Raw genomic sequence first — 26,684 nt, 5'->3', positions numbered from 1 at the left:
CGGGTGGTGGGGTGAGCGAGCACCACCACAGTCGGCGAAGAAAGAGAAAAGACGATATGTATATTGGAAAGCAACTGAAGGGAGAGACGAGGTGCGGGGCCAAGCCAACGCAACGAGGAAGAGAAGAGGGCGTGTGTGCGACGGATGTGCAGCGCACACGCATGGCCCGATTGACGGAGGAGAGAAATGCTGTCGCCGTTGTGGCGCGGCTGCTCTGTGTTCGCAGCGTACAGAACAACGGCGCGCGCTCTCCCCAGCGTCGGCTCCGCCGCCCATCGTGGTCTGGGGGACACTAAGGGAAACAATAGTGAGCCAAAAATAGGGTGGAAACGAGAAACAAAGAGACTTTTGCGGTTTTGGGAGCTGTGAGGCATGAGGGCGGTCAGCGTTATGCGAGAGTCGTCATTTCAAACCGACGCCGAGCAGCAGCAAAGGTCAAAGGCACTCCGCGGACCGCTGCTCATCACCGCACGAGAACTAAATAAAGAAAAAAGCGTTTTTTTTGGAGGGGAGGGGTGCCTCATCATGAGGTCAACGGCTGCGGTCAACCATCGCTTCCAGCGCGGCGGGGTAACGGTCTCCCTCTACGCTAAGGGCGTCAAAATTCTTTGTGAAGTCCGCAAGCTCGTCCGGCGTGAAGTGCACCGCGACAGACCCGATGTTCTCCTTCAGGCGCTCCAGCTTCGTGGTGCCGGGGATCGGCGCGATGAACGGGGCCTGCGACGTCACCCAGGCAAGGGCGATCTGACTGGGCGTGGCACCCTTCCGCTCCGCCATCTCCTTCACCAAGCTCACAAGCGCGAGGTTCTTCGCGACGTTGTCTTTCGAGAAGCGGGGGAGGTTGGCGCGGATATCGCCCGCGTCGAACTTCGTGTCGGCGTTGATGGTGGCGGTCAGGAATCCGCGGCCCAGCGGGCTGAAGGGCACGAAGCCGATGCCCAGCTCGCGCAGCGTGGGGATCAGCTCCTTCTCCGGCTCGCGGAACATCAGCGAGTACTCGCTCTGCACGGCGGTCAGCGGGAACACGGCGTGGGCGCGGCGGACCGTGGCAACGCTCGCCTCGCTCACGCCCCAGTGGCGGATCTTGCCCTCCTTCTTGAACTGCAGCATCGTGCGCGCGACGTCCTCGATGGGGATGGTGGGGTCGATGCGGTGGATGTAGTACAGGTCCACGTAGCTCGTGCGCAGCCGCTTCAGCGAGCCCTCGATGGCGTCGCGAAGGATCTCCGGCCGCGAGTCGGCGACGGACTTGCCGTCGCGCGTGTAGATGCCGCACTTGGTGGCGATCACCAGCTGGTCGCGCGGCAGGGTAGAGATGGCCTCGCCAAGAAGCTCTTCGTTCTTGTGCGGTCCGTACACCTGGGCGGTGTCGAAGAAGTTGATGCCGAGGCGGAACGCTTCGCGGATAACCTCAATGCTCCTCTTGTCGTCGCGAGCCTCAGGAGAGCCGATACTAAAGCTCATGCCCATGCAGCCGAGACCGATCTGAGAAACGAACAGGCCGCTCTTGCCGAGCTCGCGGCGGGGAAGAGTGGGAATAGCGGGCATGGGCAGCAAAGCAAGAGGTGCCGCAGCTACGCGTACTTTGGTGCGCTTTGTTGCTGTTGTAAGGAGTCGTAAGAAAGAACGGACGAAGTGCCAATGCGCGGAAAGAGCTCTTGCGGTGATGCGTCTTGTGTGACGGAGCGGCAACGAGACTCACATTCCAAAGAAGCGGAAAGAGCAGCAGCAATAAGCCGACCAAGCAACAACAGCAGGTTCAAGACGGGAGAGCGAGGGGTAGACACAGTTGCGCAGAGAGAGGAAAAAGAGCCACACACCTCTGCCACGCCGCCCCGCCTACAGCAAAGAGAGCAGGGTACAGCCGGCGCACCTCGTCGGGTGGTCTGCACAGCACCACGTAGCAGATGTACCATCAACCGGGCGAGATCGACGAGGCGCAGCGGCACAGCTGCCTACGCAGACAAACACGCCACTACACCGTGATGCCGTGAGAGAAAACCGTGCGGCGAACACAGGATTGCGCAAGGCGGCCTCCCCGGTTGGTCCATCGTTCCACTTCAAGCACGCCGCCACTGCGCACCTGATGGGCACCAGAACGATGCTGCTTTTATCTTTCCCTTTTTGTTCGTTCGCGGATTCGCCACACACACGCACACGCCACTCCATCGTCGTACGGTGAGGGGAAAACGGGAAATTGAAAACACTAAATATATCTTTTTTGAAACCGAGTACGACGCGGGAACGGGTCGTCGCGGCGGGGCCGCTGCGGAGACACTTCGGTCCCCTTGACCGCGTCCCACCACACACACCGCACTCTTCACCGTCGCTGTTAATTTTTTGATAGCACTTACACCATTACCAATCTTTGCTGTGCGCAGCGAGACTCAGGCGGCTGCGTGCGCGTGGGTCCCCCGCGTCACCTCCGCACTCGCAGCGCCCCATTGCCCTTCCCACCGCGTCCGAGTCGCCTTCGGCCCCATCGCCTCGCTGCCCCGCTGCGTTGTGACTGTGCGGGGAAAGGGGAGCGCGGGGCCGACGCACGAGGGCGTGCAGACCGACGAGGGCAAAGCCCCGTCAGCGGAGGGGCGGCGCGTCGGTCGGAGGCCGGGACGGCGCAGCAAGACGCGAGGAATGCTGAACAGGAGAGAAAAAAGAAGAAGGGAGAAGGTAGGGGAGGCAAGCTGGACGCCGGGACGGCAGCGCTTCACGCCCCGCACCTTACAGGTTCGCCTTGGCGAACTCGTTGCCCTTCGCAATGTTCTTCTGGATCGTGGGCAGGGCCGCCTTCAGGATCTTCTCCTCGGACGGCGCCAGCCTGCCAATCGGCAGGCGCTTCACGATGCCGGTCTTGCCCAGCACCACGGGGATGGCCAGGAACTCGGACTCGTGCTGGCCGTCGGTGTCCACGTAGGTGTACACCAGCGGGTTGCCCGCGCCGGTCAGGCCCTCCACCACCTTCAGCGCGAAGCGCGCACCCGCCTCCGCCATCGACAGCGTCGCCGAGCCGCGGCCCGCCTTCGCCTTCACCACCTCCGTGCCCGCCACCTGCACGCGCGTCACGATCTTCGCCAGCGTCGCCTCGTCCGGCAGCGGGCCGGGCAGCTGGTGGAACAGCGGCACAATCGTGACGTCGCTGTGACCGCCCACCACGGGCACCTGGCTCACCGTCAGCGGCTTGCGGGCCTCGTTGATGAAGCGGGTGGCGCGCAGGCCGTCCAGCAGCGACACGCCCAGCAGGCGGTTCTTGTCGTAGCAGCCGAGCTTCTTCAGCGCCTGCGCTGCGATGGCCACGGTGCTGTTCACGGGGTTCGTCACGACGCAGAACACCGCCTTGGGGCTGGAGCTGCCGCAGGTCAGCACGAGGTCCAGGATGATGCCGGCGTTGATCTTGAACAGGTCGTCGCGCGTCATGCCAGGCTTGCGGGGCACGCCGGCCACGATCACGAACACGTCCACGCCCTTGGCCAGCTCGGCCAGCGCGGGGTCGCGCTTCACGCCGATCTTGCCGGCGGCGTACTTCACCGTCACACCGGCGTTGTCGATGTGCGACAGGTCCGCGGCAACGCCCGGCGCGCCGACAACGTCGAACAGCGACAGCGTGCTGCCGTAGGGCATCTGGCGCATCAGCAGCAGCGACAGGGACTGGCCGATACCGCCAGCAGCACCAACGACGCAGACGTGCACCATTTTGAGAAACGGGTAGGAGGTGTTAGGGTGAAAAGAAGAGAAATGTGTTTTTGTGGTGGGCGGGGAAAGCTACGGAGGGAAGAGGCGCAAGTTGCGTTATTCTGCGCACCCGCGTCAGCGTGCGTTGCAGGGTAGCACACCGGGAAAGAGGGAGAGGAAGGGGGAGGGGGGGGGGGGAAGAGCGTGCAAGGAGCATGAGGGATAGAGAGGGAGAAGGCGGTGCAAGGCGAAGAAGAGGCGCTCAGGTTGGGGGGGCGGAGGAAGAGGCAAGCGCAGGCAAGGCGGCGCGGCCGCCACTTACAGCCACAAACGCGCTCCCCCCAGGCCATGTGCGGGGTGCCGTGAAGAAGACATGTGCCGTGCCGGCCAGTCGCCTCAAGGGAGACGCGGGCATCGCACTGCGCGCTTCGCTACGCCATTTTGTGCTTTTATGGCTCCTGCTGCATTTCGTCGTGGCAGAGCGACGGGTGGTGGGGTGAGCGAGCACCACCACAGTCGGCGAAGAAAGAGAAAAGACGATATGTATATTGGAAAGCAACTGAAGGGAGAGACGAGGTGCGGGGCCAAGCCAACGCAACGAGGAAGAGAAGAGGGCGTGTGTGCGACGGATGTGCAGCGCACACGCATGGCCCGATTGACGGAGGAGAGAAATGCTGTCGCCGTTGTGGCGCGGCTGCTCTGTGTTCGCAGCGTACAGAACAACGGCGCGCGCTCTCCCCAGCGTCGGCTCCGCCGCCCATCGTGGTCTGGGGGACACTAAGGGAAACAATAGTGAGCCAAAAATAGGGTGGAAACGAGAAACAAAGAGACTTTTGCGGTTTTGGGAGCTGTGAGGCATGAGGGCGGTCAGCGTTATGCGAGAGTCGTCATTTCAAACCGACGCCGAGCAGCAGCAAAGGTCAAAGGCACTCCGCGGACCGCTGCTCATCACCGCACGAGAACTAAATAAAGAAAAAAGCGTTTTTTTTGGAGGGGAGGGGTGCCTCATCATGAGGTCAACGGCTGCGGTCAACCATCGCTTCCAGCGCGGCGGGGTAACGGTCTCCCTCTACGCTAAGGGCGTCAAAATTCTTTGTGAAGTCCGCAAGCTCGTCCGGCGTGAAGTGCACCGCGACAGACCCGATGTTCTCCTTCAGGCGCTCCAGCTTCGTGGTGCCGGGGATCGGCGCGATGAACGGGGCCTGCGACGTCACCCAGGCAAGGGCGATCTGACTGGGCGTGGCACCCTTCCGCTCCGCCATCTCCTTCACCAAGCTCACAAGCGCGAGGTTCTTCGCGACGTTGTCTTTCGAGAAGCGGGGGAGGTTGGCGCGGATATCGCCCGCGTCGAACTTCGTGTCGGCGTTGATGGTGGCGGTCAGGAATCCGCGGCCCAGCGGGCTGAAGGGCACGAAGCCGATGCCCAGCTCGCGCAGCGTGGGGATCAGCTCCTTCTCCGGCTCGCGGAACATCAGCGAGTACTCGCTCTGCACGGCGGTCAGCGGGAACACGGCGTGGGCGCGGCGGACCGTGGCAACGCTCGCCTCGCTCACGCCCCAGTGGCGGATCTTGCCCTCCTTCTTGAACTGCAGCATCGTGCGCGCGACGTCCTCGATGGGGATGGTGGGGTCGATGCGGTGGATGTAGTACAGGTCCACGTAGCTCGTGCGCAGCCGCTTCAGCGAGCCCTCGATGGCGTCGCGAAGGATCTCCGGCCGCGAGTCGGCGACGGACTTGCCGTCGCGCGTGTAGATGCCGCACTTGGTGGCGATCACCAGCTGGTCGCGCGGCAGGGTAGAGATGGCCTCGCCAAGAAGCTCTTCGTTCTTGTGCGGTCCGTACACCTGGGCGGTGTCGAAGAAGTTGATGCCGAGGCGGAACGCTTCGCGGATAACCTCAATGCTCCTCTTGTCGTCGCGAGCCTCAGGAGAGCCGATACTAAAGCTCATGCCCATGCAGCCGAGACCGATCTGAGAAACGAACAGGCCGCTCTTGCCGAGCTCGCGGCGGGGAAGAGTGGGAATAGCGGGCATGGGCAGCAAAGCAAGAGGTGCCGCAGCTACGCGTACTTTGGTGCGCTTTGTTGCTGTTGTAAGGAGTCGTAAGAAAGAACGGACGAAGTGCCAATGCGCGGAAAGAGCTCTTGCGGTGATGCGTCTTGTGTGACGGAGCGGCAACGAGACTCACATTCCAAAGAAGCGGAAAGAGCAGCAGCAATAAGCCGACCAAGCAACAACAGCAGGTTCAAGACGGGAGAGCGAGGGGTAGACACAGTTGCGCAGAGAGAGGAAAAAGAGCCACACACCTCTGCCACGCCGCCCCGCCTACAGCAAAGAGAGCAGGGTACAGCCGGCGCACCTCGTCGGGTGGTCTGCACAGCACCACGTAGCAGATGTACCATCAACCGGGCGAGATCGACGAGGCGCAGCGGCACAGCTGCCTACGCAGACAAACACGCCACTACACCGTGATGCCGTGAGAGAAAACCGTGCGGCGAACACAGGATTGCGCAAGGCGGCCTCCCCGGTTGGTCCATCGTTCCACTTCAAGCACGCCGCCACTGCGCACCTGATGGGCACCAGAACGATGCTGCTTTTATCTTTCCCTTTTTGTTCGTTCGCGGATTCGCCACACACACGCACACGCCACTCCATCGTCGTACGGTGAGGGGAAAACGGGAAATTGAAAACACTAAATATATCTTTTTTGAAACCGAGTACGACGCGGGAACGGGTCGTCGCGGCGGGGCCGCTGCGGAGACACTTCGGTCCCCTTGACCGCGTCCCACCACACACACCGCACTCTTCACCGTCGCTGTTAATTTTTTGATAGCACTTACACCATTACCAATCTTTGCTGTGCGCAGCGAGACTCAGGCGGCTGCGTGCGCGTGGGTCCCCCGCGTCACCTCCGCACTCGCAGCGCCCCATTGCCCTTCCCACCGCGTCCGAGTCGCCTTCGGCCCCATCGCCTCGCTGCCCCGCTGCGTTGTGACTGTGCGGGGAAAGGGGAGCGCGGGGCCGACGCACGAGGGCGTGCAGACCGACGAGGGCAAAGCCCCGTCAGCGGAGGGGCGGCGCGTCGGTCGGAGGCCGGGACGGCGCAGCAAGACGCGAGGAATGCTGAACAGGAGAGAAAAAAGAAGAAGGGAGAAGGTAGGGGAGGCAAGCTGGACGCCGGGACGGCAGCGCTTCACGCCCCGCACCTTACAGGTTCGCCTTGGCGAACTCGTTGCCCTTCGCAATGTTCTTCTGGATCGTGGGCAGGGCCGCCTTCAGGATCTTCTCCTCGGACGGCGCCAGCCTGCCAATCGGCAGGCGCTTCACGATGCCGGTCTTGCCCAGCACCACGGGGATGGCCAGGAACTCGGACTCGTGCTGGCCGTCGGTGTCCACGTAGGTGTACACCAGCGGGTTGCCCGCGCCGGTCAGGCCCTCCACCACCTTCAGCGCGAAGCGCGCACCCGCCTCCGCCATCGACAGCGTCGCCGAGCCGCGGCCCGCCTTCGCCTTCACCACCTCCGTGCCCGCCACCTGCACGCGCGTCACGATCTTCGCCAGCGTCGCCTCGTCCGGCAGCGGGCCGGGCAGCTGGTGGAACAGCGGCACAATCGTGACGTCGCTGTGACCGCCCACCACGGGCACCTGGCTCACCGTCAGCGGCTTGCGGGCCTCGTTGATGAAGCGGGTGGCGCGCAGGCCGTCCAGCAGCGACACGCCCAGCAGGCGGTTCTTGTCGTAGCAGCCGAGCTTCTTCAGCGCCTGCGCTGCGATGGCCACGGTGCTGTTCACGGGGTTCGTCACGACGCAGAACACCGCCTTGGGGCTGGAGCTGCCGCAGGTCAGCACGAGGTCCAGGATGATGCCGGCGTTGATCTTGAACAGGTCGTCGCGCGTCATGCCAGGCTTGCGGGGCACGCCGGCCACGATCACGAACACGTCCACGCCCTTGGCCAGCTCGGCCAGCGCGGGGTCGCGCTTCACGCCGATCTTGCCGGCGGCGTACTTCACCGTCACACCGGCGTTGTCGATGTGCGACAGGTCCGCGGCAACGCCCGGCGCGCCGACAACGTCGAACAGCGACAGCGTGCTGCCGTAGGGCATCTGGCGCATCAGCAGCAGCGACAGGGACTGGCCGATACCGCCAGCAGCACCAACGACGCAGACGTGCACCATTTTGAGAAACGGGTAGGAGGTGTTAGGGTGAAAAGAAGAGAAATGTGTTTTTGTGGTGGGCGGGGAAAGCTACGGAGGGAAGAGGCGCAAGTTGCGTTATTCTGCGCACCCGCGTCAGCGTGCGTTGCAGGGTAGCACACCGGGAAAGAGGGAGAGGAAGGGGGAGGGGGGGGGGGGAAGAGCGTGCAAGGAGCATGAGGGATAGAGAGGGAGAAGGCGGTGCAAGGCGAAGAAGAGGCGCTCAGGTTGGGGGGGCGGAGGAAGAGGCAAGCGCAGGCAAGGCGGCGCGGCCGCCACTTACAGCCACAAACGCGCTCCCCCCAGGCCATGTGCGGGGTGCCGTGAAGAAGACATGTGCCGTGCCGGCCAGTCGCCTCAAGGGAGACGCGGGCATCGCACTGCGCGCTTCGCTACGCCATTTTGTGCTTTTATGGCTCCTGCTGCATTTCGTCGTGGCAGAGCGACGGGTGGTGGGGTGAGCGAGCACCACCACAGTCGGCGAAGAAAGAGAAAAGACGATATGTATATTGGAAAGCAACTGAAGGGAGAGACGAGGTGCGGGGCCAAGCCAACGCAACGAGGAAGAGAAGAGGGCGTGTGTGCGACGGATGTGCAGCGCACACGCATGGCCCGATTGACGGAGGAGAGAAATGCTGTCGCCGTTGTGGCGCGGCTGCTCTGTGTTCGCAGCGTACAGAACAACGGCGCGCGCTCTCCCCAGCGTCGGCTCCGCCGCCCATCGTGGTCTGGGGGACACTAAGGGAAACAATAGTGAGCCAAAAATAGGGTGGAAACGAGAAACAAAGAGACTTTTGCGGTTTTGGGAGCTGTGAGGCATGAGGGCGGTCAGCGTTATGCGAGAGTCGTCATTTCAAACCGACGCCGAGCAGCAGCAAAGGTCAAAGGCACTCCGCGGACCGCTGCTCATCACCGCACGAGAACTAAATAAAGAAAAAAGCGTTTTTTTTGGAGGGGAGGGGTGCCTCATCATGAGGTCAACGGCTGCGGTCAACCATCGCTTCCAGCGCGGCGGGGTAACGGTCTCCCTCTACGCTAAGGGCGTCAAAATTCTTTGTGAAGTCCGCAAGCTCGTCCGGCGTGAAGTGCACCGCGACAGACCCGATGTTCTCCTTCAGGCGCTCCAGCTTCGTGGTGCCGGGGATCGGCGCGATGAACGGGGCCTGCGACGTCACCCAGGCAAGGGCGATCTGACTGGGCGTGGCACCCTTCCGCTCCGCCATCTCCTTCACCAAGCTCACAAGCGCGAGGTTCTTCGCGACGTTGTCTTTCGAGAAGCGGGGGAGGTTGGCGCGGATATCGCCCGCGTCGAACTTCGTGTCGGCGTTGATGGTGGCGGTCAGGAATCCGCGGCCCAGCGGGCTGAAGGGCACGAAGCCGATGCCCAGCTCGCGCAGCGTGGGGATCAGCTCCTTCTCCGGCTCGCGGAACATCAGCGAGTACTCGCTCTGCACGGCGGTCAGCGGGAACACGGCGTGGGCGCGGCGGACCGTGGCAACGCTCGCCTCGCTCACGCCCCAGTGGCGGATCTTGCCCTCCTTCTTGAACTGCAGCATCGTGCGCGCGACGTCCTCGATGGGGATGGTGGGGTCGATGCGGTGGATGTAGTACAGGTCCACGTAGCTCGTGCGCAGCCGCTTCAGCGAGCCCTCGATGGCGTCGCGAAGGATCTCCGGCCGCGAGTCGGCGACGGACTTGCCGTCGCGCGTGTAGATGCCGCACTTGGTGGCGATCACCAGCTGGTCGCGCGGCAGGGTAGAGATGGCCTCGCCAAGAAGCTCTTCGTTCTTGTGCGGTCCGTACACCTGGGCGGTGTCGAAGAAGTTGATGCCGAGGCGGAACGCTTCGCGGATAACCTCAATGCTCCTCTTGTCGTCGCGAGCCTCAGGAGAGCCGATACTAAAGCTCATGCCCATGCAGCCGAGACCGATCTGAGAAACGAACAGGCCGCTCTTGCCGAGCTCGCGGCGGGGAAGAGTGGGAATAGCGGGCATGGGCAGCAAAGCAAGAGGTGCCGCAGCTACGCGTACTTTGGTGCGCTTTGTTGCTGTTGTAAGGAGTCGTAAGAAAGAACGGACGAAGTGCCAATGCGCGGAAAGAGCTCTTGCGGTGATGCGTCTTGTGTGACGGAGCGGCAACGAGACTCACATTCCAAAGAAGCGGAAAGAGCAGCAGCAATAAGCCGACCAAGCAACAACAGCAGGTTCAAGACGGGAGAGCGAGGGGTAGACACAGTTGCGCAGAGAGAGGAAAAAGAGCCACACACCTCTGCCACGCCGCCCCGCCTACAGCAAAGAGAGCAGGGTACAGCCGGCGCACCTCGTCGGGTGGTCTGCACAGCACCACGTAGCAGATGTACCATCAACCGGGCGAGATCGACGAGGCGCAGCGGCACAGCTGCCTACGCAGACAAACACGCCACTACACCGTGATGCCGTGAGAGAAAACCGTGCGGCGAACACAGGATTGCGCAAGGCGGCCTCCCCGGTTGGTCCATCGTTCCACTTCAAGCACGCCGCCACTGCGCACCTGATGGGCACCAGAACGATGCTGCTTTTATCTTTCCCTTTTTGTTCGTTCGCGGATTCGCCACACACACGCACACGCCACTCCATCGTCGTACGGTGAGGGGAAAACGGGAAATTGAAAACACTAAATATATCTTTTTTGAAACCGAGTACGACGCGGGAACGGGTCGTCGCGGCGGGGCCGCTGCGGAGACACTTCGGTCCCCTTGACCGCGTCCCACCACACACACCGCACTCTTCACCGTCGCTGTTAATTTTTTGATAGCACTTACACCATTACCAATCTTTGCTGTGCGCAGCGAGACTCAGGCGGCTGCGTGCGCGTGGGTCCCCCGCGTCACCTCCGCACTCGCAGCGCCCCATTGCCCTTCCCACCGCGTCCGAGTCGCCTTCGGCCCCATCGCCTCGCTGCCCCGCTGCGTTGTGACTGTGCGGGGAAAGGGGAGCGCGGGGCCGACGCACGAGGGCGTGCAGACCGACGAGGGCAAAGCCCCGTCAGCGGAGGGGCGGCGCGTCGGTCGGAGGCCGGGACGGCGCAGCAAGACGCGAGGAATGCTGAACAGGAGAGAAAAAAGAAGAAGGGAGAAGGTAGGGGAGGCAAGCTGGACGCCGGGACGGCAGCGCTTCACGCCCCGCACCTTACAGGTTCGCCTTGGCGAACTCGTTGCCCTTCGCAATGTTCTTCTGGATCGTGGGCAGGGCCGCCTTCAGGATCTTCTCCTCGGACGGCGCCAGCCTGCCAATCGGCAGGCGCTTCACGATGCCGGTCTTGCCCAGCACCACGGGGATGGCCAGGAACTCGGACTCGTGCTGGCCGTCGGTGTCCACGTAGGTGTACACCAGCGGGTTGCCCGCGCCGGTCAGGCCCTCCACCACCTTCAGCGCGAAGCGCGCACCCGCCTCCGCCATCGACAGCGTCGCCGAGCCGCGGCCCGCCTTCGCCTTCACCACCTCCGTGCCCGCCACCTGCACGCGCGTCACGATCTTCGCCAGCGTCGCCTCGTCCGGCAGCGGGCCGGGCAGCTGGTGGAACAGCGGCACAATCGTGACGTCGCTGTGACCGCCCACCACGGGCACCTGGCTCACCGTCAGCGGCTTGCGGGCCTCGTTGATGAAGCGGGTGGCGCGCAGGCCGTCCAGCAGCGACACGCCCAGCAGGCGGTTCTTGTCGTAGCAGCCGAGCTTCTTCAGCGCCTGCGCTGCGATGGCCACGGTGCTGTTCACGGGGTTCGTCACGACGCAGAACACCGCCTTGGGGCTGGAGCTGCCGCAGGTCAGCACGAGGTCCAGGATGATGCCGGCGTTGATCTTGAACAGGTCGTCGCGCGTCATGCCAGGCTTGCGGGGCACGCCGGCCACGATCACGAACACGTCCACGCCCTTGGCCAGCTCGGCCAGCGCGGGGTCGCGCTTCACGCCGATCTTGCCGGCGGCGTACTTCACCGTCACACCGGCGTTGTCGATGTGCGACAGGTCCGCGGCAACGCCCGGCGCGCCGACAACGTCGAACAGCGACAGCGTGCTGCCGTAGGGCATCTGGCGCATCAGCAGCAGCGACAGGGACTGGCCGATACCGCCAGCAGCACCAACGACGCAGACGTGCACCATTTTGAGAAACGGGTAGGAGGTGTTAGGGTGAAAAGAAGAGAAATGTGTTTTTGTGGTGGGCGGGGAAAGCTACGGAGGGAAGAGGCGCAAGTTGCGTTATTCTGCGCACCCGCGTCAGCGTGCGTTGCAGGGTAGCACACCGGGAAAGAGGGAGAGGAAGGGGGAGGGGGGGGGGGGAAGAGCGTGCAAGGAGCATGAGGGATAGAGAGGGAGAAGGCGGTGCAAGGCGAAGAAGAGGCGCTCAGGTTGGGGGGGCGGAGGAAGAGGCAAGCGCAGGCAAGGCGGCGCGGCCGCCACTTACAGCCACAAACGCGCTCCCCCCAGGCCATGTGCGGGGTGCCGTGAAGAAGACATGTGCCGTGCCGGCCAGTCGCCTCAAGGGAGACGCGGGCATCGCACTGCGCGCTTCGCTACGCCATTTTGTGCTTTTATGGCTCCTGCTGCATTTCGTCGTGGCAGAGCGACGGGTGGTGGGGTGAGCGAGCACCACCACAGTCGGCGAAGAAAGAGAAAAGACGATATGTATATTGGAAAGCAACTGAAGGGAGAGACGAGGTGCGGGGCCAAGCCAACGCAACGAGGAAGAGAAGAGGGCGTGTGTGCGACGGATGTGCAGCGCACACGCATGGCCCGATTGACGGAGGAGAGAAATGCTGTCGCCGTTGTGGCGCGGCTGCTCTGTGTTCGCAGCGTACAGAACAACGGCGCGCGCTCTCCCCAGCGTCGGCTCCGCCGCCCATCGTGGTCTGGGGGACACTAAGGGAAACAATAGTGAGCCAAAAATAGGGTGGAAACGAGAAACAAAGAGACTTTTGCGGTTTTGGGAGCTGTGAGGCATGAGGGCGGTCAGCGTTATGCGAGAGTCGTCATTTCAAACCGACGCCGAGCAGCAGCAAAGGTCAAAGGCACTCCGCGGACCGCTGCTCATCACCGCACGAGAACTAAATAAAGAAAAAAGCGTTTTTTTTGGAGGGGAGGGGTGCCTCATCATGAGGTCAACGGCTGCGGTCAACCATCGCTTCCAGCGCGGCGGGGTAACGGTCTCCCTCTACGCTAAGGGCGTCAAAATTCTTTGTGAAGTCCGCAAGCTCGTCCGGCGTGAAGTGCACCGCGACAGACCCGATGTTCTCCTTCAGGCGCTCCAGCTTCGTGGTGCCGGGGATCGGCGCGATGAACGGGGCCTGCGACGTCACCCAGGCAAGGGCGATCTGACTGGGCGTGGCACCCTTCCGCTCCGCCATCTCCTTCACCAAGCTCACAAGCGCGAGGTTCTTCGCGACGTTGTCTTTCGAGAAGCGGGGGAGGTTGGCGCGGATATCGCCCGCGTCGAACTTCGTGTCGGCGTTGATGGTGGCGGTCAGGAATCCGCGGCCCAGCGGGCTGAAGGGCACGAAGCCGATGCCCAGCTCGCGCAGCGTGGGGATCAGCTCCTTCTCCGGCTCGCGGAACATCAGCGAGTACTCGCTCTGCACGGCGGTCAGCGGGAACACGGCGTGGGCGCGGCGGACCGTGGCAACGCTCGCCTCGCTCACGCCCCAGTGGCGGATCTTGCCCTCCTTCTTGAACTGCAGCATCGTGCGCGCGACGTCCTCGATGGGGATGGTGGGGTCGATGCGGTGGATGTAGTACAGGTCCACGTAGCTCGTGCGCAGCCGCTTCAGCGAGCCCTCGATGGCGTCGCGAAGGATCTCCGGCCGCGAGTCGGCGACGGACTTGCCGTCGCGCGTGTAGATGCCGCACTTGGTGGCGATCACCAGCTGGTCGCGCGGCAGGGTAGAGATGGCCTCGCCAAGAAGCTCTTCGTTCTTGTGCGGTCCGTACACCTGGGCGGTGTCGAAGAAGTTGATGCCGAGGCGGAACGCTTCGCGGATAACCTCAATGCTCCTCTTGTCGTCGCGAGCCTCAGGAGAGCCGATACCAAAGCTCATGCCCATGCAGCCGAGACCGATCTGAGAAACGAACAGGCCGCTCTTGCCCAGCTCGCGGCGAGGAACGGTGACGTGGTGGGACATAGTGGAAAAAATGAGGTGGTTAGAGAAGAAAAGATTGTGGTGAAGCGCGGTGGTACTGGTGGTGATGGTTGCAGCGGTGCGTGCGATTATTGTTGCTCTTGAAAGTGAACTCAGAGCGATGGAAATCCGTTTGTTTGCGCAGACCGCAGGTCGAATTTTCACTCGGTGATGCAGCGGTTGCAGTTAGGGGCAGAGAAAAAAAGAAGAGATGAAGTCGAATAAAAACTAGACTATGGGCAGAGAGGAGAAAGCTGTGGAGTGATGACAAAGAAAAGAGAACGCACCGGGGACGGAGGAGTGTGACGATGAAGGTGCCGCCAAAAGTCTTTATCCGTGCTAAATGAGCTGTGCACATAACCGCTTTCTATAGTGCTCTCTCTCTGAAGCACTGTGGTGGAAAGAACCACGTTGACTGCCACTGCGTGAAGAGGAGAAGGGAAGACATGTTGCCGCTGATCATGGTAGTAGTGGTGCGTCCGTGCTATCAGTTCATTTCGTGTTACGCGTGTTCTGGTAGTCTCTCTCTCTCTCTCATTCTTTTCTTTTTAATTAATATCTTTTGTCTAGGGGGTGTCTCTAGAAGATAGGAGAACAAAAGAGGACAATTGAATGTACAAGCGTACGACCTGTGAAAGGCATGGCGTGTCTATCAGGTGCAAAAACAGCGGCAAGAAAAGAAAAATGAAGACCGTACAAAACTTTCTAAGATCATCAACATATTTACGTGGTTATATCTCATGATTGTTATGGATATCGTTGGCCATCTGTAGTCCTTCTCCTTTCTTCCTGCGAAGGCGATAGCGGAAACAGTGAGAGTCAAAAATAAAAATAAGAAGAATAATGGTAATACGTTACAACGCTATCGAGACGTGTTGGCAACCAACGCAACAGACAAACAGACAGACAGGGGCTCTCACTCCGCTGGCAGAAGGCTGCTTGGTGCGTGACTCGCCGACGGGCCCTGCCAGGACGTCGACTCGGAGTCACCGAGGTTGAAACCCACCGAAGCTTTCGACGCCGTCCGCGAGAACAACCCCGCACTGGCACGGCTGCCACTCGCCTCCACTTTCGCAAAAAACAGCGGTGTTGATGGCGGCCGGAAGGAGGCGGTGGTGTACAGGTTGCTGCCGCGACGCACCGGTGTTGTCGCACCCGGGCGTGGCTCCCCACCGCCGCCGCTGCGGGCGTGCAGGACGGAACTGTGGCGCCGCACCGCCTGCGAGGGGCCATGCGGGGCGCCGGCGCCGACGGTGGTGGGCAGCGGTGCGGCCCCCGTGGCGGTGCGGCGGAAGAAAGAGCTCAACATGCCGGTGACGCCACCCGCCGCGGTGCTGCCGACAGCCGGGGAGGCGGAGCGGCTGGCGAAACTGCCGTTCGACACCGTCTTGTTCGCAACGGCTGCGCCGCCGGGCAAGGGGGGGACACCGCTGCCGCCGGTGCCACCCACGCCAGCACCCTGACCCAACGCCCCGCCACCGCCGGAGGACTCAAATTGATTCATGCTCACGTTGAAGTCGAGATCCTCTCGCATTTGCCGGAGTTCCTTCGACTGCTTGTCAATCGTAGCGCGAAGTGCCTCTTCAGTTTGGCGGGCGTTGTGCTCCAGCGCGCGCCGCTCCTTCTCCATGGCGCGGAACTGTGCCTCGAGCTCCGTCACGGTGTCCACCTGTTGGGTGACGAGCTGCTCGCGCTGACGCTCCATCAACGCCTCCTGCGCCTTCTGCAGCTCTGCCTTTTGGGTCTGGAGCTCGTTTATTTCGCCGCGGAGACCATCAATGGTTGCCTGCGCTGATTCCAGCTGTGCTGTCTGCTGCCCAATGCGCTGCTCCTGTTCGACGGCCACGCTCTCTTGTGTGGCCAACTGCTGCTGTGTGGAGCTGGACACCTCACGCGCTTCCTGCAGCTCACGGGACAGCTTCGCTACTTCCTGCGTCAGCTGCGCGGCGAAGGTTGTGGTCTTTGTTAGATCCTTCTGAAGCTGCGCCGCCTCTGCTGCAGACGCGGCGCGTGCCCTCTCCGTACTCTCCTGGCGAAGCCGCAGCTCAGTGGTAGTCTGCTTCTCGTTCTCCAGGTGCATTCGCAGGTAATCTTGCGTCTCCACCATGTGCTTCATTTGGTTCCGCGTGTCTTGCAGATCGTCGCGGAGCGATCGCGCCGATGTAGTCTGGTACGCCAGCTGCGCCTCGAGAGACGCAAGATGGTCCGCGTAGCTTTTCTTCACCGCGGCCACCTGCTTCTTGTGGCTCGATTCAAACATGTCCTGCATCGCCTGCAACGACTTCGAGTGCGCTTCGGCCTGCTTCATAGCCTCCTCCGCCTGCGCCTCGCGGGCCTGCGTGGAGAGCTCCAGCTGCGCTTGTAAATCGCGCAGTTCCTCCTGCAGCTTCGCCACCGCCGCAGCAGCTTTGTCGGCCTCCTTTGCCATGTCTGACTTCATGCGGTGCACTATCGCCTCGTGTGCGGTGTCGGATGCCGCCCGTACTCGATCCGCCTCCGCGAGTTGCGCCTGCAGAGCCTTCATGACGGTTGCGTGCGCTGCGGACTCGCTGGCAACGCGCTCCTGCTCCCTCTCGCGTGCCTTAGCGATGTTTTGTGCCGCCGTCTGCGCCGCTGCCAGCTGCGCTTCTAGCGCGCTCGTTGACTGCGCGTGTTCGACCGCCTGCGCAGCCGCGGTTTGTCGTTGAATGTCCAGCTCCTTGTGAAGCGCCGCCGCCGTGGCGTCCGCCGCCGCCGTCGTCTGCTCGAGCCTGTGCTCTGCGTCTTGGAGCTGCTTCGTGAAGGTTGCAGCAGCGTCGGCAGCTTCTTCGCGCTCTCTTTGAAGTTGACGCTGTACAACAGCAAGGGTTTCGCTGTGCTCGTTGGCCTCTGCAAGAGACGACTGAACGGCCGTCCTCCGCGCCTGCTCCGACTTGGCCAGGTCATCCTGCGTGTGTTTGAGTTCGTCCTTCACCGTCGCCAGTTCGCTTTCCTTCTCCTTCAGCTGTGTCCGGGTGAGTTCCTCGTGCGCTCGCAGCTTTCCGTGGAGGGCGTTCACCTGTGCTGTCAGGTCGCCCTCTTTGGTTTGGTACTCTTGCTGAAGCGCAGCGACTTCTTTTGCGTGGGTCTCTTGGTACGCTGCGGCTGCTGCCAGCTTGTCGGTCAACTCCTTCTCCCTCTGCGCGTGCGCGGACGCCTGCTCGACGCTGCGCTGGACGTGCGTCTTGCGAGCCTCCTCCGATTTTTGCAGCGCTTCGTGGAGGCCGTCCAGCTGGGCTTCCAGTGAGGCGATTGTCTGACTGCTGCTCGACTGCGCCTGCCGCAGGAAGGCCTGCACCTCCTCCAGCTGACGTTGAAGCTCCGCCGTCGCTTTTGCCGCCTCCGTCTGCTGCGCACTGAGCCTGCTCTCCACATCACGTACCCGCTGCTCGTGCACAGCCGCGTCCGCCGCCGCGTCGACCTGTGCGGTTGTCAGCTGTGCGCGCACTTCCTCCATCGCCTTCGTGTGCTCGCCCGCCTGCTCCAGCGCGCGCTCAATTTGGTGCCGGCGCGCCACCTCGGAGCGCTGCAGCTCCGTGCGTGACACCTCCAACTTCTGCGCGAACTCCGCAGAGGATTGGGCGTGTTGGGTGTTCGCCGTCTCTAGCGCTGCAGCGTGTGCGTGGAGCTGCTCTGTCAGTTTCTCCGCGTTGGCCTGGGCCGCCCGCTCGTTGCGCGCGCCTTCCTCACGCAGCATCCGCATCTCCTCTGCGTGCGCCGTGGTGAGTACGTCGTGCGCTGCCCTTTCCTCCTCGAGTTCTTGGCGCAGGGCTTCCAGCTCGGCTGCGTGGGCGGCGCTCTCCTCCGCCCCGCGGCGCTTTACGCACTGCAGCGTCTCCTCCAGCGTGGTCCGCTGCGCCTCCAACTCAGCGATTTGATCGCTCAGTGACGCACGCATTTCTTCACCCTGCTGCTGTTGGCTCAACAACTGCGTGGTAACACGTTGCATGGCGACGGCGGACTCCTCCCCTGCAGAGGCCTTTGCAGCCCTTTCCGCCGCGACCTCCTCGCGCATCGCTTGCAACTGCTCCGCGTAGGCGGCTGCCTGCTCCCTCGCGCGTTCCAGCAGATCCTGCCGTGCCTCCTCTGCCTTGCTGCAGTCCGCACGTGCGGCGGTGAGCTGCGCGGTGAGGTGGCGCGCGGTGTCGTCGCTGCTGGCGGTGTGAGCATCGAGTGTTCGCAGCAGCTCGTCAACATGCTGTTGCAGCGCTGCAGCGTTGGCAGTGGCCTCGTCGGCACGTGCGCTCGACTTCATTGCGTCATCGAGCTCGACTTGCAGGGCTGCCAACGCCTCTTCCTGCTGCTTGGCCTGCTCGATGCTGTGCTGCGTTTCGGCTTTGTGGGTCTCTTTTTCGTGGTGCAGTTCGACGAGAACTCGGCTCAGTTGATCCACCAGCTGCCTCTCTTTGGCTTCCAACCCGGACACCTGCGCTGCATGTTCAGCTTTCTGCTCCTCCAGTTGCTGTGCGTGCGCCGTTTCCAGCGTGGTGACGGCTGATGCTGCAGCTGCTAGTGCGGAGTCCTTGTCTGTTAATTGACGTGCATGCTCGACTGCGGCGGCAACAAAACCCTCCTTTTCTCGCTGCAGTTGCTCACTCAGTACCGTGACCTCGTTTCTGATGCTCCGCTCCTGCCGTAGTTGCGCAGCAGCAATCTCCTGTTGTTCCGCGGCAAGTTTGCGAACGGCGTCTACTTGCTCCTGCAGCTTTGCAATTTCTTGGCGATAGGTCTCAGCGGCTTCGTTGTTGGATGCCGCCATACCCTCCAACTGTGCTTTCAGGCGTGCCGACGCAGCGACATGTTCGTCGGCGACTTCCTTCAGCATTGCGTGCGCAGCCTGAAGCTCGCCGTGTCGTGCCAGCAAATCCGCCAGCGCTTTGGCTTGGCCGTCGGCTGTTGACTGCAGGTCTGCCAGCTGCGCCGCATAGGCTGTCTTCATGCGCATCTCTCTTTCCGCTTCCTCCTTTGAGAATTGCACTGCTTGTTCAACCGAAGTGCGTGCGGCCTTTTCGTCGGCCACCACGGCGCTACGTCCGGTGCGTTCGTGTGCCATGAGCACGTCCGAGATGGAAGTAAAAGAGAAGGTGGGACGCTCCTCCACCGGCCCGTTCATCCACTGCCGAACGTCTTTGTTGCCCTTCCGCTCGTCTTTCAACGTACGCCGCAGCACCTGCATCTCCTCCTGCAGACGTCGCATCGCGTCGGCGTGGTGATCGTTCAGCTGCTTCTCCAATGTCTGCAGCGTATCCTGCGCACCCTTCAGTTCCTCCTTGAGCTTCTTCACGTCCAGCTGACTCTTGCGAAAGGCGTCGCTGCGCTCCTGCACCTGCAAATTTAGCATCTTCTTCTCCTCGTTGAACTGCGCACACAGCCGCGCCTTCGCCGCCACCCAGGCGGCCTCTGCGCTGTCTGCCGAGGCCGCCGTCGCATCCAGAGCCGTGGCGCCGCCTTTCAACTTCTTACTGACCTTTTTCCCCACAGCCGCCTTGTGGGCTGCGTGCTTCTCAGACGATGACAGACTTGCTGCCGCCACGCCGTAGGTGGCACCGCCGCCGACGTGCCCCGAGCCCCCGCACGGCGACAGTAACGGCGAGCTTGCCGTCATCGACGACTCCTCTGCCTTCGCCCGCTCCTGGAACAGTTGCTGCTGAAGCTCAATGATGCGCTTGTCTCGGTCTTGCCTCTCCTTCTCCAGCTTTTTGGTGGACTCCTGCGACTCTTTGAGATCGGCGAGGAGCTGCGTGTTCTTGGACTCGACTGCCTTGACTCGCACCATTGTGCGATGCAGTTCCTCCTCCGTCTGCAGATGCAGCAGGTTCTCCGCCTCCAACCGGCGGACATCCGACTTCGCCTTGGACAGCTCCTTCGCTGCCCCGGCCGCCCCGGCGTTGCCGGCCTTCAGTGTCGAAGGCAGCGTGGAGGTGACGCGGCGAAGCGCCTGCAGGCTGGAGAGCTCCACCGCCTTCTCATCGAGCTCGGCACGGGTGTCGCTCAGCTCCTGCTCCAGGGAGTGAATGCGGTCCTGCAGCGCCTCGACATCCTCGTCGTTGTCGGGGGCTTTGCCCTCTGCAACGAGCAACGCCTTCAGCCGCTGCACCTCCGCCGTGAGTGCCTTGATCTGCCGCACCTGCGGGTCCTCGTTCACCACCACCTTTGTCACAATCTGCTTCGCTCGACTGGCGTAGCGCAGCGTCTGGCAGGCCTCCTCGAAGTTCGTGCAATGCGGGGACACTGTGGCGACCATGGTGGTCTTGCTGTTGCCGCCCAGGGAGTCCATCAGCAGCCAGGTGAGCACCGAGTCGCGGTAAGGGCAGAAGACGTTGCGCTTGCCCTGCGACTTGTCGGCCAGCGCGTCCACCACGCGACCTAGCACCGTCAACGAGATGTTGATGACGACGCCCTCTTTGAACTGATCGCCCTCGGCGTTGTGGGCGCCCGTCCTCTCCGAGCCGGCCAGGTCGACTAAGTTGACCTTGCTTGTCACCTTGGACGAGCTGCTGTCCTGATCGGCGATGCGCATCTGCACGAGGTGCAGCACAAAGATGGCGTGACTGCGGCTGCTGCGGTCGTTCATCGCGGTGGAGGCGGTGTGCCGGCGCAGGTTGCCCTGCCGCAGCAGACGGAACACCTGCCGCGCATCTTCCACGTGCTTCTTCTTCAAGTTTTCCACGTAGGGTCCGTTCGTCTTGCTCTGCCGCACGCGCAGCTCGATGTTTGCACTGACGGAGTGGCTGCTCAGCAGGTCCATCACCTTCTCGCGGTAAATCTCGTAGTACTCCACCTCGACACGGAAGGAGTGGCTGCTGTCGCGCTCCCGTTTCAGGTGCAGCTCGTCGAAGAGGTCCCGCACCAGCCGCGGCAGGATGCCCCGCAGCCTCTCATCGCCTTCCATGCCGGTCGTGCCCTTTGCTCCTTCACCAACGGCACCACCTTTGGGTGTTTTATCCCCACGCGGTGTGACGTCGCTGCCTAGCGGTGACGACACGTCTGTCACGCGCGGTGTGCGCTGGGCGGTGGCGCTCATGCGGGGCACCATGGAGGCGTAGGACTGGAAGCGGGCGTCGCCGGCGTCGTCGATGCCGCTGGTGACGATGGTGGTGTCCGGCGCGGTGCGCTGCGACCCCGCGTAGCCCGTCGCGGCGCGGCGAAATTTTTTGCTCGTCGGTGACGCAGCGGAGGTGCCACCGCTCACCTGCGCGACATTCGAGATGGCCGCCGACAGCGATGCCGGAGTAGCGCTCGTCACGACCGCGCCAAACGTTCCGGGCGGCCCCATCATCGTGTAGGTTTTGCCGCTGCCCGTCTGTCCATACGCAAAGACGCAGCCGTTGTAGCCGGCAAGCGCGTTCATCAGCACCGGCCTGCCCACATAGCCGTACACGGCAGCCTGGTCGTGTGATAGGCAGTCCAGCTGCAGCGGGTTCAGCAGCGCCTCGGCCGCCACGTCCTCCAGCGTCGACAACACTACCGCCGAGCCGTCTGTACCGTCCCCCGGCAGCAGCAGCTGTGCGTCATCGCCGGCGGCGGGCTTCGCGGCGGCACTGTTGAAGCACCGGTCAAAGACGTAGGTCGACTTGGGCGTGTACTGCTTACTCGGATCCAAGGTGGTGATGTGGCATGGATTCTCATCGCTCACCGTGACGATGGCGGGAGGGTCGCCGCTGCCGCTCTGCCTGCGCTCGGCCGCGCTAAACGGCCGGACACGCACGAACACCTTCGTCGCGCTCGTCTCGTTGTCAAGGCTGCCTTTCCGCGACGGCGGTGGGGCGTGGGCGGTCGTGGGCGTGGAGGAGGACATGGACGCGTTGTCCGCCTCCGCGCTCTCCTGCGTCGACAACGGCAGCATTTTTATTTTGCCGTCCACAACAATCCTCTTCGTCCTCGGATGAAACGTGGAGAGACGCGGAAGGGAAGGCGGGGTCGACTCTGCTAAATGTCAGCTAGAAAAGAAAAGAACAGAAGAAAAGAAAAAACTCGGAGGAAGCGAGACAAAAGCTCAGCGGTGAATTTAATATACAGAACAGAAACAAAGGGAAGAGAAATGCAGAATAGGTAAAGCAACAGCAAGTCTAGCGTCGCAAAGCGCGCGCATCTACTAAAAGCAGTCGCGTGTGAAACGGAATTGTTTATATATTTATGTGTGTGCGCATTGAACGCCTACAGCAAGAGAGAGAGAAAAAGGAAAGAGTAAATGGGAAAACCGCAGTTTCTCCTCCTGCCTTTTCACCTCGATGAACCACGACGAAGGCAACACTTGGGATGTGAAGAAAAGCGAAGAGAAAGCAAAGAGAGTTTGTATAAGTGTGCCTCGGTCTCCTACACGCGCAGCTGCTCCACGACAAAGTTTGAGAGGTGGTAGAATAGAGTGGTGAGAAAATGAAAGGCGTTGCAGCGTGGGAAGTTTGCCAGTTTACGAAGAGACAGCGGGCACGTGAAGCTGCCGAAGAAAACTCACCGAGCAGTTTTCATACAAAGCCATGTTCAACCATTTCTTTTCTTTTCTGTAAAGCAAAAGGAAAGTTCCCCACTTGACACACAAAACACCCACCTACAGCTTCATTTGATTGAAGGCTACGGTGAATGAATGGAGTCCTCTCATGCTTGTCGGATCTTAAGCGACGCTGAGAAGCATTTGCAGCTCTTGGTCAGCTTGTGTCTGCGCAATTGCCGCAAAAAGCACATCAAAACACTCGATTGCGAAACATGGAGAACAAAGCAAAAGAGAAAGAAAAATAAGAAGGGAGCAAACATATATTCAGGGACGTTTCATACCGTCGCACCGAGTCCGTAACACACAGATCGTGAGTGGCAACAAAGACGTAGGAAAAAGCGGAATAATGTCACCGTTAAGGAGAGATATTGAAGGGGGAAATGAGAGAAATAAAATGGATGTTAATAGATGGTGGTCGAGAAATAGAGCGAAGTAGCCAAAAGACATTTTAAAAATTATTGCTTGAAATAAAAAAATTGAGCTCGATCAACGTAAACCCCGAAGACGACGAAAGATGGCAAGGCTAGTAGAAATTGAAAAGGAGGCACAAGAGAAGTGTCCGTTTGTGGGCACAACCGCTTGACCTCATGCGTCTGCAGTTTTGCCGTACCTTTCTCATCGCAACGGCCTCGTTAAAAACACAGGAGGAATAAAAACGGAGTAGGTACGACGACCATTCAGGGCTGACACGCAGGGGAGGGGGAGGGCGCACAGCAAAGGAGTAGAGAAACAAACGGAAACACAAACGCGCAGAACACCTTTAAGGCTCCACTTGGCTCGAAGCTCTTCACAAATATTTGCCGTGAAGAAGAAGAGCGAATCTCCGCCTCCATCATAGCACTAAAAAGAATATTTGTTTATGTTTGTAGGATGAGATGGAGAAGGGGGAGAGATAAAAGTTAGTAGAAAGAAACGAGGTAGAAGAATGGCGTTTTGTTTTTTCCTCTCCATTAACTTCTACGTTCAGTACAGGGATAAACCACGACCCTCACGATCACTCGGGGTCATTTACAACAACATTAGTTTTCGAAAGACAGCAACATATCATATTGATTTTTTTTGTAGTATGTTTTCACGTGGAACGGGAACCAAGACGAACGCAGTGGCAGACTTCAAAACAAGATTAGTTCGCCCTCAAAGCGGGGCGGAGTGGGCCTGGGTGGGCGGGAAAACGAACAGAAGAGAGAACAAGGCGGAAGTCGAAGACTGTCCGTGGAAAAGGAGAAGAAAGTAGAAAGGAGTCCCCGAAGTTGATATTCACTTAGATTCCATTCAAACCATACTTCACATTCAATCATTCCTTTCGCAAGCTCCCACAAAATAAAGCCAATATGAAAAAAAATCAGTAAACACGATGATCCATCTTCGTCAAGAGATACCAAATATATATATGTGTGTGTGTGTATATTACAACTACACGAACAACGTCACCAACAACAACAGGGATGATCGCGCTCGTGCTAGTACGTGCCAAAAGAGGGAGGAGAGGAAAAAAAAACGTCAAGCGCAGTTTCTTTCACGGGTAAGAGATATGCCGCTACACGGATAGTAACCTTTTCGTACATCCCAGCAGACAAGAACACTGCGTCGCTGTCACCAGGACTCGACAAAGGGGTATATAGGAGTTTTAACAAGCAGCACAAAAAAGAAAGCAGACACTGTAAGTCAAACACAATGGCCCAATGCTCTTACACAGCCTGTTTTGTAAGCTACGCTTTGTTATTATTATTATTACTGTTTTTTCGAGGAGGAGGAGGAGCATCACGCGCGTCGCTTCCACTTCTGTTGGTCTTCGTTTTCACATCGATATTGGCGTTGATTTTGGGCTCCTTCTCCTGTCCTGCTTGCGTCTTAAACTTCACCGGTGTGCCGCAGGGCAGTTGCACTACGAAGTTGGCGCCTTTCGCCTCCTTCAGCTTTTGTGCCGCGCGCAGCTTCGCCATCTCCGCATCGAGGTCCCGCTGATACTGCCGAAGCGTCTCCTGTTGATCCTCCTTCGCCTTTGTGGCGCGGGCTAACACGTCTGCCAGCGCCACCCGCTCGCGCTCCTTCCGCGCATCGAGCATCTCCATTTCCTTCGTCACGTCCGACGCGCCGTTCTTAAACGCCTCCTCGCGCAGTTTTGCACGGAAGATCTGATAATCCTGATCGAACATCAGCGCCCGCACCTTCGACAGCTCCAGCTCGAGATCGGCCGATTTGTTCTGGAACTGGTTCAGCAGGTTCGTGCTGGTACGGATGATGCTCTCCTGTTGCTCCAGGAGGCGCTGCATTTCTGAGTGGTGCTGCGCCGCTACCTTTTCGCGTGCCACCTCGCTGTCCTGCAGCTTCGTTCGCAGCGTCGCATTTTCATCCTCCAGCGCACGCCGCTGGGCGTCCGCCTCGTCGAGTGTCTCACGTGCGGCGAGGCTCTCGTCGTCCAGCCGGCGGTTCAGTCGTGCAATCTCCTTCTCCTTGTTGCCGATGATCCGGTCGCTCTCGTCCTTGGCCCGCTTCAGCTCCCTCGCGTGGTCCTCGTGGATTTGGGTGACGACCGAGGTGCGTCGCTTGCCGTCCTCGAGGAGGCTGCCGTACGCAGACTTCACCCGCTCCAGGTCACGCTTGTACGTCTCACTCGCCTGAGCCAGCTGGCGGTCGCAGTCGGCCTTCACGCGGGCGAGACTCTCAGCGTAGAACTTCGCGTCCTCCTCCGCGTTGCGCGCGCGCCGCTCGTTTTCCTCCTTGGTGCTCTTTTCGATCGCGTCGAGGTTCGCGTTGAACTCGCGCTTCACCGTGTTGATGTGCTTCTTGTGGGCGACTTCTAGCTCGATAACGGCGCTCTCCAGCTCGCGATTGCCGCCGTGCTCGCGAATCAGCCGCTCGCACAGTTTGTCGAAGGCCTGAGCCTCTAATTCAATGGACATGATTTTTTGCTTGTTTGCTTGTTTGTTTGTTTGAAAGCCGAGGAGATAAGCAGGAAGAAAAAAAAACCGAGATAGGCGGAAAGCAGCTAGCACAATTCCACTACAATGATAACGATGTGGTCGAGTACGTTCAACAGCCCCGTACGACCAGATATATGCAGATAGATAGATACAAGCTCGACGGAGAACTATACCTTCTTAAAAGTAAAATAACAATGAACCTTGAAGTCTTGGCAGCTTCCTGACTTGCATGAAAACAACAAAATGATCAGACTCACAAAGAAAGAGACGCTCTTTTGAGACAAGGGACAAACAACGGCGCAGGAGTAAATAAAAAAAGAAACTGTAAAACAGCTATCGAGTCTGCCTAGGCGAGAAAGGTGCTTGAGCAGGACCCAAAGCGTTGCTCCTCTCCGTGCTTTTCTTTAGAGCCAGTTAATGGGTGTGTACGCTTCAGAAGCCAGAAGTGAAGCACGACAAAGAAAAAAAAATTGGGTCGCGAAAGCAGCGAAACAATGAGCTGGGCTTTTCTTCCCTTTCTACGGTAAAAGAAAGCGTCAAGTATTCCGCAAAGAGACACAACCAAAGTGGAAAGCACTTGAAAAGAAAAACAAAGAGAATAAAGTAAAGTGGAAATCGCTGTTGTTGGAAGACAGAAGAAAAAGGAGAAGAGAGCAGTGTGATATATATAATATAGCAACGGTTTCCCTTGAGGTTGTGTCACCGAGTTGTATGCGTACTGCCTGCAGTGTGGATGCTGTGTGGCACCACAACCGTACAGCGGCACGCGATAGAAAATGACGGAGAGAGATCGCGCGCAAAGAAATTTAGGAAAACGAGGGAGAGGAGAGTGAGTCGGTTGCTAAACTCGTAACCCAACGATGCATCTACATTTTGGGATGAGAGGTATTTTTGAGAGGATGAAGATCCCCTTGAGAGCGACGGGACACTGAAAGCACGTGGAGGAGAAAAAAAAACAACAGCTAGCGGAGCATAGCAGATAAGCCTTGGCCTCTTTCCCCTGCGCTTACGTGTATGGCCATCGGTTCGGCTGCATTGTTTAAGTGCGCCTGGAAGTACAACCCGCTGCGTATTGTTGCTCACCATCTTGACTTTCAGACCATTCTGGAAGCGACAGTACGTGAAGCGAATTCACAAGAACAAAATCTACACAAGAAAGAAACAACAACAGAAAGTGTGGAAGTACGCAAAAACACTCACATACAATGTAAAGAAGGTGAAATACAACATATATTTTTACTTAT

General features: G+C 60.0%; 9 protein-coding genes across 20 annotated transcripts; all 9 read right to left on the bottom strand.

Annotated features, from left to right (window-relative positions):
* Nucleotides 1–531: 531 nt before the first annotated feature.
* Nucleotides 532–1,699, bottom strand: ABB37_02529 (putative aldehyde reductase putativeoxidoreductase; the record flags this gene model as incomplete). 2 transcript variants are annotated; one of them, XM_015799554.1, is made up of 1 exon in its annotated part: nt 532–1,699. In XM_015799554.1, exon 1 carries the CDS (start codon nt 1,546–1,548, stop codon nt 532–534), a length of 1,017 nt encoding a protein of 338 aa, XP_015661156.1. In that variant the 5' UTR covers nt 1,549–1,699. The 2 variants fall into 2 exon arrangements, with proteins under 2 accessions (XP_015661156.1, XP_015661157.1); XM_015799555.1 differs by having other exon boundaries at nt 532–1,674.
* Nucleotides 1,700–2,721: 1,022 nt separating this feature from the next.
* Nucleotides 2,722–3,793, bottom strand: ABB37_02528 (putative mitochondrial glycosomal malate dehydrogenase (gMDH); the record flags this gene model as incomplete). The annotated part of the gene is made up of 1 exon (XM_015799553.1): nt 2,722–3,793. Exon 1 carries the CDS (start codon nt 3,688–3,690, stop codon nt 2,722–2,724), a length of 969 nt encoding a protein of 322 aa, XP_015661155.1. The 5' UTR covers nt 3,691–3,793.
* An 892-nt stretch (nt 3,794–4,685) lies between these two features.
* ABB37_02527 (putative aldehyde reductase putativeoxidoreductase) lies at nt 4,686–5,861 on the bottom strand (the record flags this gene model as incomplete). Of its 3 annotated transcripts, none has more annotated exons than XM_015799550.1 (1): nt 4,686–5,861. In XM_015799550.1, exon 1 carries the CDS (start codon nt 5,700–5,702, stop codon nt 4,686–4,688), a length of 1,017 nt encoding a protein of 338 aa, XP_015661152.1. In that variant the 5' UTR covers nt 5,703–5,861. The 3 variants fall into 3 exon arrangements, with proteins under 3 accessions (XP_015661152.1, XP_015661153.1, XP_015661154.1); XM_015799551.1 differs by having other exon boundaries at nt 4,686–5,853; XM_015799552.1 differs by having other exon boundaries at nt 4,686–5,828.
* Nucleotides 5,862–6,875: 1,014 nt separating this feature from the next.
* On the bottom strand, nt 6,876–7,947 carry ABB37_02526 (putative mitochondrial glycosomal malate dehydrogenase (gMDH); the record flags this gene model as incomplete). 2 transcript variants are annotated; one of them, XM_015799548.1, is made up of 1 exon in its annotated part: nt 6,876–7,947. In XM_015799548.1, the coding sequence occupies exon 1, from the start codon at nt 7,842–7,844 to the stop codon at nt 6,876–6,878; it is 969 nt and encodes a 322-aa protein (XP_015661150.1). In that variant the 5' UTR covers nt 7,845–7,947. The 2 variants fall into 2 exon arrangements, with proteins under 2 accessions (XP_015661150.1, XP_015661151.1); XM_015799549.1 differs by having other exon boundaries at nt 6,876–7,915.
* Nucleotides 7,948–8,839: 892 nt separating this feature from the next.
* Nucleotides 8,840–10,007, bottom strand: ABB37_02525 (putative aldehyde reductase putativeoxidoreductase; the record flags this gene model as incomplete). 2 transcript variants are annotated; one of them, XM_015799546.1, is made up of 1 exon in its annotated part: nt 8,840–10,007. In XM_015799546.1, the coding sequence occupies exon 1, from the start codon at nt 9,854–9,856 to the stop codon at nt 8,840–8,842; it is 1,017 nt and encodes a 338-aa protein (XP_015661148.1). In that variant the 5' UTR covers nt 9,857–10,007. The 2 variants fall into 2 exon arrangements, with proteins under 2 accessions (XP_015661148.1, XP_015661149.1); XM_015799547.1 differs by having other exon boundaries at nt 8,840–9,982.
* Nucleotides 10,008–11,029: 1,022 nt separating this feature from the next.
* ABB37_02524 (putative mitochondrial glycosomal malate dehydrogenase (gMDH)) lies at nt 11,030–12,101 on the bottom strand (the record flags this gene model as incomplete). The annotated part of the gene is made up of 1 exon (XM_015799545.1): nt 11,030–12,101. Exon 1 carries the CDS (start codon nt 11,996–11,998, stop codon nt 11,030–11,032), a length of 969 nt encoding a protein of 322 aa, XP_015661147.1. The 5' UTR covers nt 11,999–12,101.
* An 892-nt stretch (nt 12,102–12,993) lies between these two features.
* On the bottom strand, nt 12,994–14,263 carry ABB37_02523 (putative aldehyde reductase putativeoxidoreductase; the record flags this gene model as incomplete). 4 transcript variants are annotated; one of them, XM_015799541.1, is made up of 1 exon in its annotated part: nt 12,994–14,263. In XM_015799541.1, the coding sequence occupies exon 1, from the start codon at nt 14,008–14,010 to the stop codon at nt 12,994–12,996; it is 1,017 nt and encodes a 338-aa protein (XP_015661143.1). In that variant the 5' UTR covers nt 14,011–14,263. The 4 variants fall into 4 exon arrangements, with proteins under 4 accessions (XP_015661143.1, XP_015661144.1, XP_015661145.1 ...); XM_015799542.1 differs by having other exon boundaries at nt 12,994–14,242; XM_015799543.1 differs by having other exon boundaries at nt 12,994–14,237.
* Nucleotides 14,264–14,923: 660 nt separating this feature from the next.
* ABB37_02522 (putative kinesin) lies at nt 14,924–23,358 on the bottom strand (the record flags this gene model as incomplete). 3 transcript variants are annotated; one of them, XM_015799538.1, is made up of 1 exon in its annotated part: nt 14,924–23,358. In XM_015799538.1, the coding sequence occupies exon 1, from the start codon at nt 21,869–21,871 to the stop codon at nt 14,924–14,926; it is 6,948 nt and encodes a 2,315-aa protein (XP_015661140.1). In that variant the 5' UTR covers nt 21,872–23,358. The 3 variants fall into 3 exon arrangements, with proteins under 3 accessions (XP_015661140.1, XP_015661141.1, XP_015661142.1); XM_015799539.1 differs by having other exon boundaries at nt 14,924–23,345; XM_015799540.1 differs by having other exon boundaries at nt 14,924–22,355.
* Nucleotides 23,359–24,225: 867 nt separating this feature from the next.
* ABB37_02521 (putative kinesin) lies at nt 24,226–26,178 on the bottom strand (the record flags this gene model as incomplete). 2 transcript variants are annotated; one of them, XM_015799536.1, is made up of 1 exon in its annotated part: nt 24,226–26,178. In XM_015799536.1, the coding sequence occupies exon 1, from the start codon at nt 25,417–25,419 to the stop codon at nt 24,226–24,228; it is 1,194 nt and encodes a 397-aa protein (XP_015661138.1). In that variant the 5' UTR covers nt 25,420–26,178. The 2 variants fall into 2 exon arrangements, with proteins under 2 accessions (XP_015661138.1, XP_015661139.1); XM_015799537.1 differs by having other exon boundaries at nt 24,226–26,164.
* Nucleotides 26,179–26,684: the final 506 nt, after the last annotated feature.

This window comes from Leptomonas pyrrhocoris (genome assembly GCF_001293395.1).
Source record: "Leptomonas pyrrhocoris isolate H10 chromosome Unknown, whole genome shotgun sequence".
Lineage (NCBI taxonomy): Eukaryota > Euglenozoa > Kinetoplastea > Trypanosomatida > Trypanosomatidae > Leptomonas > Leptomonas pyrrhocoris.
The sequence above is the reverse complement of the archived record's forward strand: the minus strand, read 5'-3'. Positions and strand labels throughout refer to the sequence as shown.